The 19,872-nt window shown below is 44.2% G+C and overlaps 1 protein-coding gene across 17 annotated transcripts in view; it reads right to left on the reverse strand.

Moving 5' to 3' along the window:
- Positions 1–19,872, reverse strand: part of PPFIBP1 (PPFIA binding protein 1) — a 198,645-nt gene that overhangs the window by 110,526 nt on the left and 68,247 nt on the right. For all 17 annotated transcript variants that reach the window (XM_073621710.1, XM_073621709.1, XM_073621707.1 and 14 more), the window contains exon 2: positions 4,101–4,188. In XM_073621710.1, coding sequence (XP_073477811.1) covers positions 4,101–4,164 — 64 coding nt within the window. In that variant the 5' untranslated portion in view covers positions 4,165–4,188. The remainder of the gene's footprint in view (positions 1–4,100; positions 4,189–19,872) is intronic.

The raw sequence follows: 19,872 nt of genomic DNA on the forward strand, positions 1-19,872 counted from the left end.
AGTGTAATAGGTAGGGCTGTTCAGATATAGAATGGTAGCAGAACTCTGCATTTCTATTGCAAACTAATTATCTACTTCACAACTGCCACAATTTCAGGTTGAGCATTACAGTGTGTTATGAAGGCAGCCGATTCCTCGCTGTGTGTTTCAGGCTGCTTTCCCCAACTCCTGGCAGCTCCCTGCTATGTTTACCTCCCGGCCTATTCCTCATTGCCCCGATCCTCATTACCTTGCTCCTGCTTACACTGCTTCCTTACTTACAACCTTCCTTGCCAGATCCAACGGTGGAACCCCTGGGGACCTTTTGAGAAACCCTAGGGTTCCATGAACCCCAGCTGAGAAGCTCTGGTCTAGGTAGATCCTCATATTACATAAGTTCACCATACATGTTCACTGTACAAACTGACTGTAAAATCTCCTTCTTTGGATTTACCAAACCTATGTACGAGAGGCGTTCAAGTCAAACCGGGACTTTTAATTTTAAAAGGTATAAAAATAGGATGCTAGCATGGCACTACTACACACAGTAGTAAGTGGCAAGTGTGTCCTATTACTTATTGGTGGCGCACATGTCAGGGACCAGTCCAGAGACTGTTAATCAAGATGGCAGACAACAGTGTTAATGCAGTGGAAGCATATGTACTCAACCCCAACCAAAAATATTTTTAACAATTGCATCTGCAGGTAAAGTGATGGCAAGTGTTTTCTGGGACAAACGTGGCAATATTTGTGTGGTTTTTCTAACCCATGGTGCCACTATCAACAGTAAATATTTCTGTCAAGTTTTAAGTGATGTGCATTCGCATCTGCGGAAAAAACGGCTTGGTTTGATCACTAAGGGTGTCCTGTTTTTCCTGGACAACGCACAGGCTCATAGTGCTCACTGAACTAAGTGCATGTTACAGTAACTCAGCTGGGAGGTATTGCTTCAATCCCCCTTACAGTCAGGACCTCGCTTTCCTCCTGTTTGGACCCCTAAAAGAGTTCCTCAGAGGTCAGCATTTCTGCACTGATTACGAAGTGAAGCAGGCTGCCCTAGGATGGTTCAATCTATTTATGCCAGAGCTTTTCAGGCATTAGTTAAATGCTGGGATAAGTGTATAAATGTAGCAGGGGAGTAGGTCGAAAAATAAATGCAGTTTCCACTCCGCTTGAAATTTACATAGTTACATAGTTAGTCAGGTTGAAAAAAGACACAAGTCCATCCAGTTCAACCATAAAAAAAAAACCCAAAAAAACAAAACAAAAAAAAAAAAAAATCATCGTACAATCCAATATACCCAATTCTATACCCATAGTTGATCCAGAGGAAGGCAAAAAACCCCAGCAGAGCATGCTCCAATTTGCTACAGCAGGGGAAAAAATTCCTTCCTGATCCCAGAGAGGCAATCGGATTTTCCCTGGATCAGCTTTACCTATAAATGCTAGTACCCAGTTATATTATGTACATTTAGGAAAGTATCCATGCCTTTCTTAAAGCAATCTACTGAGCTGGCCAGAACCACCTCTGGAGGGAGTCTATTCCACATTTTCACAGCTCTTACTGTGAAGAAACCTTTCCGTATTTGGAGATTAAATCTCTTTTCCTCCAGTCGTAAAGAGTGCCCCCGTGTCCTCTGTGTTGACCGTAAAGTGAATAACTCAACACCAAGTTCACTATATGGACCCCTTATATATTTGTACATGTTGATCATATCCCCCTTAATCTTCTCTTCTCAAGACAGAGTAAATTCAGTTCCTATAATCTTTCCTCATAGCTGAGCTTCTCCATGCCTCTTATCAGTTTGGTTGCTCTTCTCTGCACTTTCTCCAGTTCCCCGATATCCTTTTTGAGAACTGGAGCCCAAAACTGAACTGCATATTCCAGATGAGGTCTTACTAATGATTTGTACAGGGGCAAAATGATATCTCTCTCTCTGGAGTCCATACCTCTCTTAATTCAAGAAAGGACTTTGCTTGCTTTGGAAACCGCAGCTTGGCATTGCATGTTATTATTGAGCTTATGATCTACCAAAACCCCCAGATCCTTCTCCACTATGGATTCCCCCAGTTGAACTCCCACTAGTATGTATGATGCATGCATATTCTTAGCCCCCAAGTGCATAACTTTACATTTATCAACATTAAACCTCATCTGCCACACAATCAGACAGAGCATTGAGGTCAGCTTGTAAATTGGAGACATCCTGTAAGGACGTTATTCCACTGCATAGCTTGGTGTCATCTGCAAAGACAGAAATGTTACTTTTGATCCCAGGCCCAATATCATTCATAAAGCTATTAAAGAGTAAGAGTCCCAGCACTGAACCTTGGGGTACACCACTTATAACCTTAGACCATTCAGAATAAGAATCATTAACCACTACTCTCTGAATTCTGTCTTTTAGCCAGTTTTCTATTCATTTACAAACTGATATTTTCAAGCCTGTAGACCTTAACTTACCCATGAGCCGTGTGTGCGGAACTGTATCGAATGCTTTTGCAAAATCCAAATATACAACATCCACAGCCACCCCTCTGTCCAAGGTTTTACTTACCTCTTCATAAAAAAAAAAAATCAGGTTTGTCTGACAACTTCTGTCTTTCATGAATCCATGCTGTCTGTTGCTTAAAATGTTTTTTTTTCCAGAACTCGTCTATGTGGTCTTTTATTAAATGCTCCAGTAGCTTCCCAACTATAGAAGTTAAACTAAAAGGTCTATAGTTACTTGGTAAAGACTTTGATCCCTTTTTAAATATAGGCACCACGTTCGCCCTGCACCAATCCAGTGGAACTATTCCCGTCATTAATGAGTCCCTAAAAATGAAATACAATGGCTTTGAAATTACAGAGCTCAATTCTTTTAGGATCCGTGGGTGGATGCCATCAGGTCCAGGTGCTTTATCCACCTTTATTCTGTCTAAATATTTCTAGACCATATCACTTTTGAGCCATAGTGGATCATTCGGGGCTGTGAATTTGAATTCACAGCCCCAAATAATAGAATTTGTTCTATTATATACTGTAAACTCAAAATTCCCGGTTTGACTTGAACGCCCCCTTGTAATATAAAGGACCTACCTAAACTATCCAAGCAATCTGTATCCGATCAGGAAGGTCCTTGCACTGCATATTTGTTGATAGGAGATGGTGCAACCAGACTAACGCGTGTGGTGAGCAACATCTTTGGTAAATGTGAAGCAGATGGAATAGTCAGACTGTAACATGTATGGTGAGCTTTAGATTGAACTATGTGAAAATGAGTGTTTACCCTATTGGATATAAGCAGAATGAGATGGTTAGGAAGACCCTTGCACATAGCTGTCAGAGAATGTGTTGGAGACTGTATAGCTCAGTGGCGGCTGGTGCTCAAAATTTTTTGGGGGGGCTCAAACAAACTGAAAAACAACTGCAGCCTCACTGGGCCCATCAACTGCAGCCTCACTGGGCCCAGTATATGCAGTCAAGCGCGTCCCCCGGCTCCCCCCAGTCGTGGCCGCTCAGGCGGCACTTAACGCTCGTGTGGCGGGGCTCTGCTCCTCTCCTGGAGTGACGAGGCTCTCCTCCTACTCCTCTTCTGTAGTGGCAGGAATCGGCCACTAGCGGCTCCTGTGTTCACTCAGCTCCTCAGTCTTCCTTCGCCGTGTCTCCTCTTCCATCACAGCGTTAGGCATCCAATAGGATCGGGAGACGAGTCTCACTGACCTGCCTGCTGAATGGCAGGGAGGAGCGTTAGTGTGAAAATTCATTCGCTTTGCCACACAACAGGGTGAGATCAGGACGCAGTGCTCTGCGCCCCGAGCCCAACCTATTTTGAAGCCTATTAGAGCCTCAGGCTCTAATCACATGCTTCAAAATACACACCCTCCCGCTTATCCCCGCCATAGTATTTCATGTGTCCGGTGCCCTGAAAGGGGCCGGGCACATGAACAGGGAGGGCGGCGGAGGTGTTGGGGGGGGAGGGGGCGCCCATTCGCCCACAATGCACGGGCCGCCACTGGTATAGATTGTATAGTGTGTTTGCAAAATATCATAACTAGCATTAACACACAGAGGGGCGATAATACGCCCTCATAGGCAGATGTTTCATGTCACATTTGAAGTTCATTACAGGACTCACCAGCTATAATCCCATCCATCTGCTCCAAAGCTGCAGCCAACATCTCACTTGCGTCGTTCATCATTCTTTAACGTCCCGTGCCCGGGCCCTAAAATCCAAAATAAAAATCAGCAATGATTAATCATTCTTTAGACCAGACTGAAGGTGAAACACTAAAATTAACACAATAAAATTTATCGTAAAAAGGTGACCTTCATTATGAGTGGTAACTAGGTAATATTTGTACTCATTGGGATCAGTTTGTGTTACTTTGAGTTTTCTGCAGCTTAAAGCCATAGGTTGATGTCACGCAGGCTCAACCACACAAACTCACAGTAAAATACTGAGCGCATAGTATTCCTCTTCACTTCATCACCAACAGCTACACAAAAGGTCATGTAGGGTGGTGAGGGGAGAGGTGGATGTGCTGGGCCAGCACAGAGAGTAAGACATTCCATCCCCCAGTAGCTACACAAAAGAGACCTTCTAAGAAGAGGAGGAGAGGGCTTTGACATGCAAGGAGGGAGCAGTGCTAAGGAAGTGACTCCTCCTGAAGTAGTCAAATTTTCTAGGAAGTTCAAAGGCATATTGCAAGTAAATAATTTATGGAAAAAGAAAACATTGCAAGTAAATCATAATTTTTTTTTTCTTTTCTAGAATTTGACAGGGTTTTTGATAATTGCATGCCAATTTCTTGTACTGGTGTAACAGGTACAGGAAGTGAGTAAATATACATATACCACACACACATATATAAAAAAAAAAAAAACGCATTTAAAAAAAAAAAAAGTTATGAATTGATTTGCATTTTAATGAGTGACATAAGTAAGTATTTGACCCCTTCCCAAAACATGACTTTGTACTTGGTGGCAAAACCCTTGTTGGCAATCACAAAGGTCTCCTTTCTTGTAGTTGGCCACCAGGTTTGGACACATCTCAGGAGGGATTTTGTTCCACTCCTTTTTGCAGAAACACTCCGAGTCCAAGTCAACTGACGTTTGGTAACTTGAACCTTTAGCTCCCTCCACATATTTTCAATGGGATTAAGGTCTGGAGACTTGCTAGGCAACTCCAGGACCTTATTGTGCTTCTTCTTGATGCACTCCTTTGTTGCCTTGGCCATGTGTTTTGGGTCATTGTCATGCTGGAATACCCATCCATGACCCATTTTCAATGCCCTGGCTGAATGAAGGAGGTTCTCTCCCAAAATTTTCAGGTACATGGCACCGTCTAGTGTCTCTTTGATGCGGTGAAATTGTCCTGTCCCCTAAGCAATAAAACGCCTCCCAAATCCTAATGTTTCCACCTCCATGTTTGATGGTGGGAATGGTGGTGTTCTTGAGGTTATAGGCAGCATTCCCCCTCCTCCAAACATGGCGAGTTGAGTTGATGCCAAAGAGCTAGATTTTGGTCTCATCTGACCACAACACTTTCACCGAGTTCTCCTCTGAATCATTCAGGATGTGCATTAGCAAACTTCAGATGGGCCTGTACATGCGCTTTCTTGAGCAGGGGGACCTTGCGGGCGCTGCAGGATTTCAGTCCTTCATGGAGTAGCGCGTTACCAATTGTTTTCTTGGTGACTATGGTCCCAGCTGCCCTGAGATCATTGACAAGATTCTCCCGTGTAGTTCTGGGCTGCTGCCTCACCATTCTCATGATCACTGAAACGCCACGAGGTGAGATCTTGCATGGAGCCCCAGACCAAGGGAGATTGGCAGTTATATTGTGCTTCTTCAATTTGCGAATAATCGCATCAACTGTTGTCACCCTCTCACCAAGCTGCATGGCGATGGTCTTGTAGCCCACTCAAGCCTTGTGTAGGTCACAATCTTGTCCCTGAAATCCTTGGATAGCTCTTTGGTCTTGGTCATGGTGGAGAGATTGGAATCTGATTGACTGCTTCTGTGGACAGGTGTCTTTTACAGGCAACAAGCTGAGATTAGGAGCACTCCCTTTAAGAAAGTGCTCCTAATCTCAGCTCATTACCTGTATAGAAGACACCCAGGAGCCAGAAATTTTGCTGATTGATAGAAGATCAAATACTTGTTTCACTCATTAAAATGCAAATCAATTTATAACTTTTTTTGAAATGAAATTTTTTCTGGATCTTTTAGTTGTTATTCTGCCTCTCACTGTTAAAATAAATCTACCATTAAAATTATAGACTGATCAGTGGGCAAACGTACAAAATCAGCAGGGGATTAAATACTATTTTCCGTGTGTGTGATTTTTTCTTTTTTATTTGGTGTGCGATATGTACACTATATTTACGCTCACTTTCTGTACCACCGTACAAGAAATTAGCCTGCAATTATCATCAACACTCTCAAATTCTAACCCTCCTCCGCTCTGCTAAAAAGAAGGACAGGTTACCTCAGACAGCAATGAAAACCTGGAAGAAATTCATCCCTTCCTCCACAAATTTACAACATTTTGGCTGGTTTGAGCTGTGGTTCTAAAGGTTAATTTTTTTAAATTAACAACTCACATCATACTTACCTGCTCTGTGTAGTGGTTTTGCACAGAGCAGCCCCAATCTTAAGTCCCCCACCAGTGCTTCCGGACCCTCCCCTTTGCTGAGTGCCCCCATAGCAAGCTGCTTGTCTATGGGACACACAGTGCCTGGCTCAGTCCCCGCCTCCTCACTGGCTGTGATTCCTGCTACTGTGTCTCGGCCTCTCATGAGGAGAGAGACCCGGGAGAGCTGCTGCTCTCGTGCACACTGCTGGATCAGGATCCGGCAACTATTATGTGGGGATGCAGGGAGGGGGGATTTGAGTTGTACAATGAAGGTTTTTACCTTCATACACAGAATTCATAAGGGTAAAAAAACCTTCACCATTTAAAAACACTTTAATGCTTTCTGTGACCCCCAATAAAGGAGATTACATAAAAGGCGGAATCCAGAAAGTGAACCCAGGACATTGTGATAACAGTGGAGTCCTATAAAAGCCAGAGGATACAACATATAGGGATGCATGACTGATAGCTGTGGGTGGAGTGGCCCTTTAAATTATAAAGATGGTGCATTGATCCAAGGAAATTCATTTTTACTACAGAGTGGTTATGCTGAACAGGATGGCCCCACAGACATGAGCTGTGAATAGGATGAGGTTTATAATACAATCTTGTAAACCTGAGTCTAGATTGTGTTCCACAGGATAAATAGAGCCATATATGGAGCAACAAGACCAATTGTGGGCGGAGGAGACGGGAAGACGGGTCTGCTGCTGGAAGGAAATATCACACTGTGCACTGAGAGGGGAAGGGGCCCAGGCTACAGGACATTAACAGGTACAGAAACTGTGTACAGTCCATACATACGGAAGAATACAGAGCATTACACCCAGCATACAGGACACATCAGGTACAGGAAGTGGTACTGTGCACAGTCCATACATACACAAACAGAACAGATAATGAGAATTGCACCCAGCATACAGGACAAGAGAAGTGGTACTGTACTGAGCTATATACATAGAGAATAAGAGATACTGAGAATCCCACCCAGCACAAGAGTAATTTTACTGTGCTGAGCCCATACATAGAGCATAAGAGATACTGAGAATCCCACCCAGCACAAGAGTAATGTTACTGTGCTGAGTCAATTTTATTGGAACATAAAAAGATACTGAGAATCCCACCCAGCACAAGAGAAGTGGTAGTGTCCTACGCCCATACAAAAAGAATAAGAAGAGATACTGAGAATCCCACCCAGCACACAGGACAAGGAGGTACTGTGTCGGGTCCATACATAGGAGCATAAGAAGAGATACTGAGAATCACACCCAGTATACAGGACAAGAGAAGAGGTACTGTGCCAAGTCCATACATAGAGCATAAGAAGAGATACTGAGAATCACACCCAGTATACAGGACAAGAGAAGAGGTACTGTGCCAAGTCCATACATAGAGCATAAGAAGAGATACTGAGAATCACACCCAGTATACAGGACAAGAGAAGAGGTACTGTGCCAAGTCCATACATAGAGCATAAGAAGAGATACTGAGAATCACACCCAGTATACAGGACAAGAGAAGAGGTACTGCGATGCTGAGAATTTGTAGCACTGTGAACTGGGCTTACATCTTAATGCTAGGAAAGTATTCTATAATCTTGTTAAAAAAAAAGTCACACACGGAGTTGGAACAGAAGATTCATCTTCCAGCGACATTTACGGTGGAGTAGTAATTCTCACTAATCATCCATGGCAGGTTAATTCCACCCTCATTTTGCCTGGTTAGGGTTGTCATAACAGTTTGGGATAAATCTTGTCACAATGAAAGGCGTCCCTCTTGTAGAATTCTCCCAGGATACATGGTTTCTATTACATGGGAGCATTAAACAGATTTCAATTCCAGGGTCAACCTGATGAAGGGTCAGATTCCAGGTTTGGTCTAGTGGGTCAACACACACACATACACACACACATTTGTAAATGCTCTGGAGAACTCCAACAGTGCAATTCCCTAAGTCCTGCTGTAGCTTTTTTAGTTGTTCCCAATCAACTTGTCATATACTCTATAATATAGAATAAAAAGATCCAGTAGGTAACCACTTTGGGGTTTGGGACAGTAGGCATGTAGACCCATGGACTCATAATGAACATAGGTGTTCATACTTGGGACCTCAGACCTCAACACAGGGATGGAGCGAGCCCCTCATAAATCGGGATAGTAGGCATAAAGATCCAGGTACAGACCCAGGAATTATGCACAGGGATTTGGGAACACCTCATATTGGACACAGCAGATATGCAGACCTTGAGCACAGGGATGGTAGGAAACACTCATAGTGGACACAGCAGGTGTGCAGACCCTTGAACTCACCTATATAGAGCCAACCAGAAATGTGTAAGCAGTATAAAGCAAAACTACACCGCGCCTAGTACTATTTAAGGCATGCTTTTAATATTGAAACGCAAACTCCACCATCCATGTCTCCATGCTTTATTTTACAGAGAAACAATCATTATGAGAAACACTGTCTTAGCATTTCTAGCTGTGGCCATCTTGAGTAATGGCAGATAAAAGTCATGTAGTATTTAGACCCCTTTCACACTGAGGCCCTTTTCAGGCATTTTAGAGCTAAAAATAGCGCCTGAAAAGTGCCTCTCATGCTTCCCCAGTGTGAAAGCCCAAGTGCTTTGATACTGAGGTGTTGCGCTTGCAGGACGGGAAAAAAGTTGCACAAGCAGCATCTTTGGAATAGTTCCCAAAACACCCTGCCCATTGAAATGAATGGGCAGCACTGCCAAAGTGCTTGCAAATCGCTTCGGCAGCGCCGCAACACAGGCGCTTTTAACCCTTTCTTCGGCTGCTAGCAGGGGTTAAAAGCACCCCACTAGCTGGCAAAAAGTGCCACTAAAACTATGGTAAAGCACTGCTAGAACTAGAACCCATTTACAAATGCTAGAAGTATAAGGCTTAAAAATGGTCAATGTTGAATGAAGTTCCACTTTAAGTCTCCAGCACTTACCAAAAAACCACATTTTGGGTGGTCCTTTCAAAGAGCCAGTCAAGGCAAATCTTAGTTCTGCTTTGAGGCCGATAAATCAAACCAACCATTAGATTCTTATATATTTGAGAGATCGCAGGGGTGAACTCTGTATGCCAGGGTTCCCACCTCCTCCACCCATTCTAAGGAGCCATCCTAAATGGGTTGAAACCTAATGAAGAAGGTGCTGAGCTTTGTTGGTCATCCCCAATGAGGGTGAGCAGAGCAGGGAGAGCCAGAGAGCAGGTATTGCGGCCTCATTCGGGGAAAGTATATTAAAACGGCTGGAAATGTTCCCAGAATCCTCTCATAACTGAATTGATAAGAACTACTGATGTATCGGGGACACAACTAAGCTCATGCCTAAGCCATTACTGTCCTGCACTGAACCAATAGGGTGCATTCTCCATCAAACTGAGAAAGCAACTCAGCGCATCCGAGATCGAATTTATAAAAGCAGCTTGTCCCACACCCAGAGACTGATGAACGGGCGTGACACACTTACTCCATATAAAAGACGGCGAGTAGGGGAATGTTTATTACAATATTTAGGGCATCAAACAAAATTCTGAGTCAGGAAGCTTCTGAACAGCCTTTAATTAGCTGGAAGACACATTTTAGGTAGAATATACTTTAAAGTGGACCGGTTAGGAAATAAATAAGTCAGAGCGAATATATTCTGGACATGTCACCACTTACAGCATTAGCATCACTTTTCAGAAAAACTCCCACCTTGTATTGTTTAAAACTGCCCTTGAGCACCAGTCCAGTAACTTTGCCTAGGCTTAGATGTTGCCATCAGTCTACTGCAGGCAGGAGGAAGCATTTCCTCAGTCTCCTCTCCCCCAGTGATCAGACTGTACATCATAACTTTGTAGCAAGTAACATGGCAAGAGACTGCAGCAGGAGCTGACCTGTGTCAGAAAATTGGGAACAATATAGGCACCAGGATTTACAGGATTCTGTGATCCCCGAGGTATGACATGTCTGGTTACAGTTTCTCTGCCAATCCTGAAAAGATTCACAGAGAAAAAGAAACTCTTCCTAATGTCTCAGTCTTAATTTGTAATTTTGGTAACCAGCCCAATTTTTATTCCTCGCCCTGGAGGATCACAGCACTGAGGTTCGCAACCAGCAGACATCACGTTAACGCTCAATGCTTCATTAGACATATTGGACAATCCCCAGCCAAAGTTCATCCAAACATTCCGCGTTCACTGCACCGGTGATTCGATTACCCGTCAGCGCTGCGGGACAAACTTTACATTAAAAAGGATGACACTATGCAGGGACCAGCCAAACCAGTCAGACGAGTGAGATAATTCAATAAAAAGCACGGGGAGAGGCATATGCTCAAGAGGCGTGCGCAGCGCCAGAGGGCAACCAGCGGTTTAGGGCGGCTGAAAGGGCATCTGAGCCGAGAGGTTTAAAAAACAGGCAACTTAATGAGGGCTACTGCCTGTGTATTTGTACGCTGGATCAACTTTAAGGTCTTTAAATAACAGTGATGTCATTCGCAACATGACCCAGCATGGTGGCACACTGCTAAAAGGCCAAAAAAATATGCAAGATAGGTTTCTTAACAACTTCAGCTCTCGTACCTTTATACCCCATATAGACCACAGCATTTTTTTTATTTCCAGTATGGGCCTTATGATAAAGTAATACATACATTTGTTTTTTGAAATATTATTTTGGCAAAAGTAGTTTGTGCATGATGCGAAAAAAAAAAAAAAAAAAAAAAAAAAGTATTAGGGCCTATTCACACCAAAACGAGATGCCAAAAACACATTTCCATACACACATCTCTCATCGCACGGGAAAGTGCTGCTCTTGTTACATGTTAATGGCACCCCAATCGCAGCGCGTTTGGGACCACCAAACCTCATGGTATTGCAATAATATGCAGTTTGGTGCAGCACGATTTGTAAAAGTAGCGCTTACACTACTTTTTGCATGTTCCCTTGCATAAGAGCAGCCCATTAAATGAATGGACTGTCAAACCGGAATGCAGAGGAAGGAGTAAAAATGCATGTACGCCTGTGCAAGGGCTACGTTTACCCGCAAGAGGATGCACAGGTGTTCTCTTGCATATTTTTCCTCATTTATGTCAATGGTGACAGAGCGAATGCGCAGACACGGCCACTGCTCCAAATTTGACATTCATGCGGGGTGCACGGCCTCAAACGCACACTGTCTGTATTCGGGGCTGCGCACCCACTGCATTGTCAAGTCGGGAGCAGTGGCCGTGTCAGTGCAGCTGCTGAGTCCCAATGGACATGAATGGGACTGAGTGTACAGTACAGGGATGCATGGAACACCTGTGCCGGTAAGCATGACCCACGCACGGATGTATGCTGTACACCTAGGTGAACAAGGCCGTAATGCTAAGAAGCAAGCAAAAAAAAAAAAAATTAAATATATTACATTTTTATTAATATAGATAGAAAATACATTTCTTTTACTTGTGGGTTTCTCTTTAAGGTCTTCTTAAAGGTCACACCCTTGAGTTATGCATACATACATTTAACAGTAATTACAATGCAACAATTTATTGTTATGTTGTATTACTCAATGACAGTTGCAGATTATATGAAAGTGTCATTTTATACAGGAGTGGATGCATTATGATAGCTGTTCCACAATGTACTTTTTGACAGTGGCACGGGAAGAGAAAGACGTAAGTGTGGGGTCGGCAACCTTTTGAGCAGAGTGTGCTGAAAAATGTTTTCAAGGGAATGGAGTGTGCCGGTTTTATAACAAAAAAAATGTCAACTTCACACTCTCAATTACAGATTTTTTTTTATCAAGTAAATGCTGTAAACTACTTGAGTAATAGTGATACATTAACATCCTGCACTCACGCCTCAGATCAACCCCAATTCCTGCAACTCCACACTTCAGATCACTATACCCCTTGCAAATCTGTTTCACCACTGTACCCCCCTGCTCATCTGTCCCACCAATGCACCTCCTTTCACATCTTCCCCACCACTGTACCCCCCTGCTCTTCTGTCCCACTGCTGAACCCCTTTCTCATCTGCCCCAACACTGATTCTCCCCCCCCCCGCTCATCTTTCCATCCACTGTAACCCCCCTCTAATCTGGCTAAACACTGAACTATCCCCCCCCCGCTCATCCTTCCCACCACTGTAACCCCCTTCTTATTTGGCCCAACACTGAACCCCCTGCTCATCTGTCCCACCACTAACTCCCTGCTCATCTGCCCCATCAGTGTACCCCCCCTGCTCTTCTGTGCCATTGCTGAATCCCCCTTATCTCTCCCACCACTGTACCTCTTGCACATCTGCCCCACCTCTGTACCCCCTGCCCTTCTGCCCCACCACTGTAACCCCCTGATCATCTGCCCCACTGCTGTACCCCCCCTGCTCTTCTGTTCCACCGCTTAACCCCCTCCTCATCTGCCCCAACACTGAACCCCCCTCCGCTCATACTTCCCACCACTGTAACCCCCTTCTTATTTGTCCCAACACTGAACCCCCTGCTCATCTGTCCCACCACTAACTCCCTTCTCATCTCTTCCACCACTGTACCCCCCTGCACATCTGCCCACCGCTGTACCCTCCTGCTCTTCTGTCCCACCACTGAACCCCCCCCTGCTCATTTTGCCCACCGCTGTACCCTCCTGCTTATCTGCTCCACTGCTGTACCCTCTTCTCATCTATAATAGGTACGATATGCAGAGTGGTGAAAGGAAGCAGAGATGAGACACCTCTACCTGTCCTGGCACACTCCTCCCAGCTGATCCACCTCTCGCATCCAGCCCACGTGCTTGTAAGTGATGTCACATACAAGCATCTGAGCAACGATGAGCTCAGATCAGGGGCATTTTCTGAAAGCAGTGGGCCTGTGTGCAAGATCATCCGTTGAGCTCCTGGCAGCGGAGGAAAAGTGTGGTGCGAAGCGCCGCAGCAAAAGTTGGCTGTGATTTTCATTGCACTGAATACTGGCTGAGGCTTAAAAGGGACACGGAGTGCAGGGATCCAGCAGTGATGAAAAATTCAGGGGTTGGAAGTAGGTGATGAAGAGGTTGTAGTAGTAGTAGAGCTGAGGGGTCAGTAGTGAGTGACACATACACACAAACACATATATATATTTTAATAAAGTTCAGAGAAGCTCAACAGTTTTCAAACACTGTCTCCTGATTGGTAGTGGCAACCAAGTGAGTCATCTTCCTCCAGATGGTGGATGGGGCTAGAAGGAATGCGATTGGCTTTAGCAGTGGCCAATCACAAAACTCCTCCTCCTGGAATCAGGAACCACCCTCCGAGCAGAACTGCACCCAATCTCTTCCCCATCACAAGAGCTGACGATTGCAACTACAGCAAAGTTAGAACCAAACAATGTTTCCCCATCTATTACAATGTGTGGGGGGCGCAGTGCCCCCCCCCCCCTCACCCAGTGCAAGTGCAGCACAGGGAATTCTGAGATTGGAATGCATTAGTGCAGCAGAATCTGTGTCTCACTGACACTTCGCTGCGCTGCTCTGTTGATGAGGAGGGAGTCGAGTGCCGGCAAAAGAGGCTTCGCGTGCCGCTTGTGGCACCCCTGCCGGGGGTTGCTGCCCCTGATGTAGGAGATACTGCCTTGAAATGTAAAATTAACATTAAGAAAAAACAAAAACGTTATGATCTAGATTTAAGAACCTGAAGTGGTTACGAGGTTTATAAATTAATAGAATGAACCAGTACAAAGCAATAGGTTAATTGTAATGGTGGGTCTACCAGCTGCACATACCTACTCTTCATTCCTCCTCCAGAGGAGAAATTCCCAGTACTTCCACATATCGGGGAGCAAGTGACTCACATTTGACGCAATGGTCGCTTCTAAAAACACCAACAATTCTATTTTCCAAGGAAATCAGAGGCAGATATAAAATCCTTACAGAGGGTTGAGCCACTCCAAATCTAAACCATTTAGGCTGGAATTACTCTTTCACCTTAAAGCGATTGTAAAGTCTCGTTTTTCTTCCTCTAAAAACAATAAAGATGTTATACTTGCCTCCTTTGTTGCAGTGGATTTGCACAGAGCAGCCCAGACCCTCCTCTTCTCAGCTCCCTCGTCTATCTATGATCCTGGCCGCTCCCTCTTGTTCAGTGCCCTCACAGTAAGCTATGGGGGCACCCAAGCTTAGCTCCCCGTGTCCATTCAGTCACGGAGCCCAGACCTGACCCCGTCCCCTCTCTCCCCTGATTGGCTAGCTGACTTTGATTGACAGCAGCTGGAGTCAATTGCGTCACTGCTGTGTCTCAGCCAATCAGGAGGGAGAATCTCAGACAGTTGAGACACTCGTGAACATCGCTGGACAGAGAAGGACCTCAGGTATTTTTTTGGTGGGGCTGTTGCACACAGAAGGTTTTTTTTATCTTAATGCATAGAATGATAAAAAAAAAAAAAAAAAAAAAAAAAATCTTCTGCCTTTACAACCCCTTTAAGGCCTCATGCACATAGTGTTTGCTAAACTCATCTGAATGCCAGAAAACATGGCAGGAGAAAAGTTCCCGAAAAAATGTGCCTAAAGCTGCATATTGCACATGTGTTTAGGCGTGTGTGCAATATGCGGGTCTTATTATGCCCCTTGGAATGCATTAACGTTCAAAATGTGCCTAGCGTTTAGACGCATCAAACTTTTTTTTCTGCTCAAAAGCTTCTCTCCTGAACGCGTAGGTGATGTGTTTTTTTCAGTGTATGAAACGCTCTTCTTCTAATGCGCCTTAAAGGCCTATGTGTACATGCTAACAGAGTTGATTTACACTTTTACAGGCAAAGAAAAAAAAAAAAACCACGTAAAAATGTTTTCACAACAGTAAAAATCAGTCTGTATATGCAGTAAAGCATGCTTGTTATACTCACTGTGGAATCTAAGGGGTTAATCCTCTGCATTGTGTAAAAAGGCTGTTTGATCCTGTCTTTTCTGATCCTCCCCTTCTTCCACTGTCCCCCAATCAATCTCCTGATAAGGCAGAGCCTTTGGAGTCTCTCTGCACATGCTCAAATTGGTGCGTATTAGAGAGTTTTTTTTTCTTGGGAGGGTGCCTGTGATCAGCACAAGGCCAATCAGCACTGTCCAGACAGAGGGTTGGGGGTCCTGCAGCCTCATAGGACAGTCAGTAGTATGAAAACTCCTTCTTCAAGTTTTAACCAGACACTCATAGAAGTCACAAGATTGCTATATACTGCTGATGAGAAAAGGGTATTTAGCAGTTTATATTTACTAAAATAATTGCATTTCCATGTTCTGTGGGAGACCAGATATAGTGAGCATGAGGCCTAAAATGGCACCTCCAACCAACCAAGTAAAGAAATCACAAAGATCTGTAACACAATTTACTCTTATCCCGCCATCCCTGCTGCACAGCAGCTGTGCAGCGTGAGAAGGGAGACCACATCTGTCACAGAACGTAAATAAGCTCTCTGTGCCACTTCCCAGTCTTTGGCCAGTTCTTAGGACCAATAGTGAACATCAGAACACTACAGAAAAGTGGCTACAGTCTGTAAAAATGGCCTAAATAGCCCCGCCACTACAGAAAAACATTCCATCGCAAGACTGATTTCTACATTAAGTTGCCAAGTGTCAGCTCAGTATAAAAAGACAGATGTCACATAATTGAGCCAGCTGAACAGAAATATGATTGTGTAGCTTCTGACAGAATATAAAAAAGATGGTATAGCTCTTCATCCAGAGGCCTGGAAGGAGCGATGAGAGTGACTTGTGGAATAAAGACCGTAAAACATAAAGCTGACCAATCAGATGCCGCGCTGCCCCCTCTGTTCCCCAGCATGTAGGTGTTAATTTGATAATGTTCAAAGTTCACTCTGGAAACTGGGTGGCTTCACAGCCATATATTACTATAAACGACTCCACAATCCGCCGCAACGTTCGTCACTAATTTGTAGCAGCTGAAACAGCCATCAAAGAGTTACCCTCCTCCATCTGATGTGCAATAATCCCCATTCAATTAACTGCTTTACGAGAGTAAGGCAACGTGCGCCAGATCCAGCGTGTGAACACATAATGGCACTTTTCTGGCTCCCGAAGAGAACCTGTATCTAATTATACACATGTATTTTGGAATGCAAATACAGCCCAAACTTAGATTAGGACAGAGTGTGAAAGGGTTAGAACAGTCTCTCTCAAATGGGGTTTCTCTGGGGGTTGTTGGAGGTTTTTTTGGACAATCAGCAATTTCAGACCTTTACATAAGTAACTAGTGGCACCAGTTATATTTTTACATGCATGTAAGGGGTTATTCGTCCCAGTGACCACGGACATAAGGAGCATTTTTCCTACTGACCAACAGTGTAATGGGGCTTTTCACCAACCACTAAGGTATGGAGCATTTTTCCTACCGACCAGCAGTGTATTGGGGCCTTTCACTGACCACCAACATAAGGAGCATTTTTCCTACTGACCACCAACATAAGGAGCATTTTTCCTACTGACCACCAATATAAGGAGCGTTTTTCCTACTGACCACCAATATAAGGAGCATTTTTCCTACTGACCACCAATATAAGGAGCATTTTTCCTACTGACCACCAATATAAGGAGCATTTTTCCTACTGATCGGAAGTGCATTGGGGCCCTTCACTGACCACCAACGTAAGGAGCATTTTTCCTACCGATCAACAATATAAAGGAAAATTTTTCCTACCGATTAGAAGTGCACTGGGGCCTTTCATTGACCACCAAGGTAAGGGGCATTTTTCCTACCAACCAGCAGTGTAATGGGGCATTTCACTGATCACCAACATAAGTTGTACAATATGAGATGAAGAGGAAGTTGAAACCTGAACAGTGAGCTAGGGGTACTCGGAGAAACAGAGAATTTATATGTCAGACTCCTGCTTATTACTAAAAGAAAATGCAGCACTTACATATACAGTTGAAAAATAATAATAAATGCGTGACCAAATATAACACAATATAAGTGTGAAAACATAAGTGAGATATAAAAACAAAAAAATGAATGAATAAATAAGGTCCACCAATGTGAAAAAATAAAAGTGTACAAAATAGGAGGGGAAGGGTTGAGTCAAAAAGTCCTGCTGTCAATAGACGCTGTCAGTACGTTGACATCACAGAGGCATCAATGGGAACAGGAGGCATCAGTGAAAACATGACAGAAAGGAGATCTTGCAAGAGGAACCACCACCAACTGTGTGAAGGCTTACCTAAAACAGTGGACTTAAAAAGGGGCATATACCTCTTAAGTCATGCAGGCTTGTAGTGATTCACCGTTTAAAGTGGAAACAATCACAGATCCAGGTCACCACGATCATAATTCTGGGTCTAAACGGTGCTGGTCATCGGCAAGTTCACAGTAAGACCTCTTTCACACTGTGCTGCCACCGGCGTCAGCAGTAAAGCGGTGCTATTTTTAGCGCCCCTTTACAGTGGTTTTAGCTGGGCTATTTGGCCGCTAGCAGGGCGGTATTAACCCCCCAGTAGCAGCCAAAAAGGGGTTAAATCCGCCCGCAAAATGCCGCCGGAGCTGCGTTTTGCCAGAGGTATCGCAGCACTGCCCCAGTGAGTTCACCGCTCCAAAGAAGATGCTGGCAGGACCTTTTTCTGACACCCTGCCAGCGCACTGCTCCAGTTTGAAAGCCCTCGGACTTTCACACTGGAGTGAATGGAGCAGCTGTTTTAGGGCAGTTTGCAGGCGCTATTTTTAACGCTATTGCGCCTGTAAAATGCTCCAGTGTGAAAGGGGTCTAAAACATACAGATGAAGTTCACATGGAGGGGAGGAGGACCAAAGGATATCCACGTACTAGCACGATGAAACCAAAAATGAAAGAAAGGTTCTACATAGTGGGATATCGTTTAAAAAATTGATTTTAATAAAGAGGGTAAACAGGAACACTCACATTTCAAAATGTAGATAAAAGGCTCTTACAGAGATGTGGAATAGCGCAATGATGTTGGCAGGACTTGACCTGATGCGTTTTGTCTACTTAGACGTCATCTGGTGTATGAGTCCCTGCCACCAACTCCGCACTTATATAGACTATGTGGCCCCAAATTGAATCACGTACCGACCGGAAGTTACTGCATGAAAATGCGTCACTTCCGGTCTGTGAAATTTAATAAACATTGTATATGAAGCCTAAATGAGAAGGCTAAATATAATACGTATGATCCGAAAGAGTATGCCAAGAAAACAGCTAGTACTAGTGAATCATTATAATAAAATGTCCATATACCAATTGGAAGAAAAAGTGTGCAATCCACGCCTCACTGTGGTATGTACGCCATCAGACATCACGCACAATCTCCTATGTGCGAAGCGGGGAGGACGTACAGAGCCAAACCTCGCTCTGAGCCACGGACATCCAACGTCACATCCCCGCTATCCACATTAGGAAGTGAGTTCGGGTCAAGCCTCACTATAGGATAGCATAGGAGACCCAAACCCAGCACATGAACGGAAGCCACACAGTCCGCACGTTGATGGCAGTCACATGGTCCACATTTAATAGTCTTGGTGACACACTGTTAACAACTGGGGATAACGGAAGTCAAACTGTGCTAATGACCGGATCAGAAATTACTTCAGACTGATCAATAATAAAGGAAGGAATGATGCCAGATCAAATTGGAGCCACATAAAGCCGTACATATAATTATATATATATATACACACACGTTATTAAATGAAAAAAAAAATACCTCATACGTTTACATCTTGAATAACATATTAAAAATAAGATGGACAATACCAATAGCAGAGTGAATGGAAATACCACATACACATTACAGTCTGGTAGGTCACGCCATTAAACCATATCCGCAAATAGGTATATTTAACCACTTCATTACCGGGCCATAGTCAAATGACAGCCACAGATGGGATCTCCCATCCTGGGTGGCCGTCATAGGATGTCCTGGGATTCCCGGGCATTGCTCGGGACCCGGTGCGTGTGCCGGCGGCTGCGATTGCCGCCGGGCACCCGCGATTGCCCGTTAACTGAGCAGGACCATGGATCTGTGTGTGTAAACACACAGATCCACGTCCTGTTAGTTGAGAGGAGACCGATCTGTGTTCCCAGTACAGAGGAACACTGATCGGTCTCCTCCCCTTGTAGGTCCCCTCCTCCTATAGTTAGAATCACTCCCTTAGGAAACATAATTAACCCCTTGTGTCCCCCTAGTGGTTAACCCCTTCCCTGCCTGTCACATTTATACAGTAATCAATGCAATTTTAGAGCAACGATCGCTGTATAAATATGAATGGTCCCAAAAATGTGTCAAAAGTGTCCACCACAATGT

The sequence above is a fragment of the Aquarana catesbeiana genome, linkage group LG03 (assembly GCF_042186555.1).
Source record: "Aquarana catesbeiana isolate 2022-GZ linkage group LG03, ASM4218655v1, whole genome shotgun sequence".
NCBI lineage: Eukaryota > Metazoa > Chordata > Amphibia > Anura > Ranidae > Aquarana > Aquarana catesbeiana.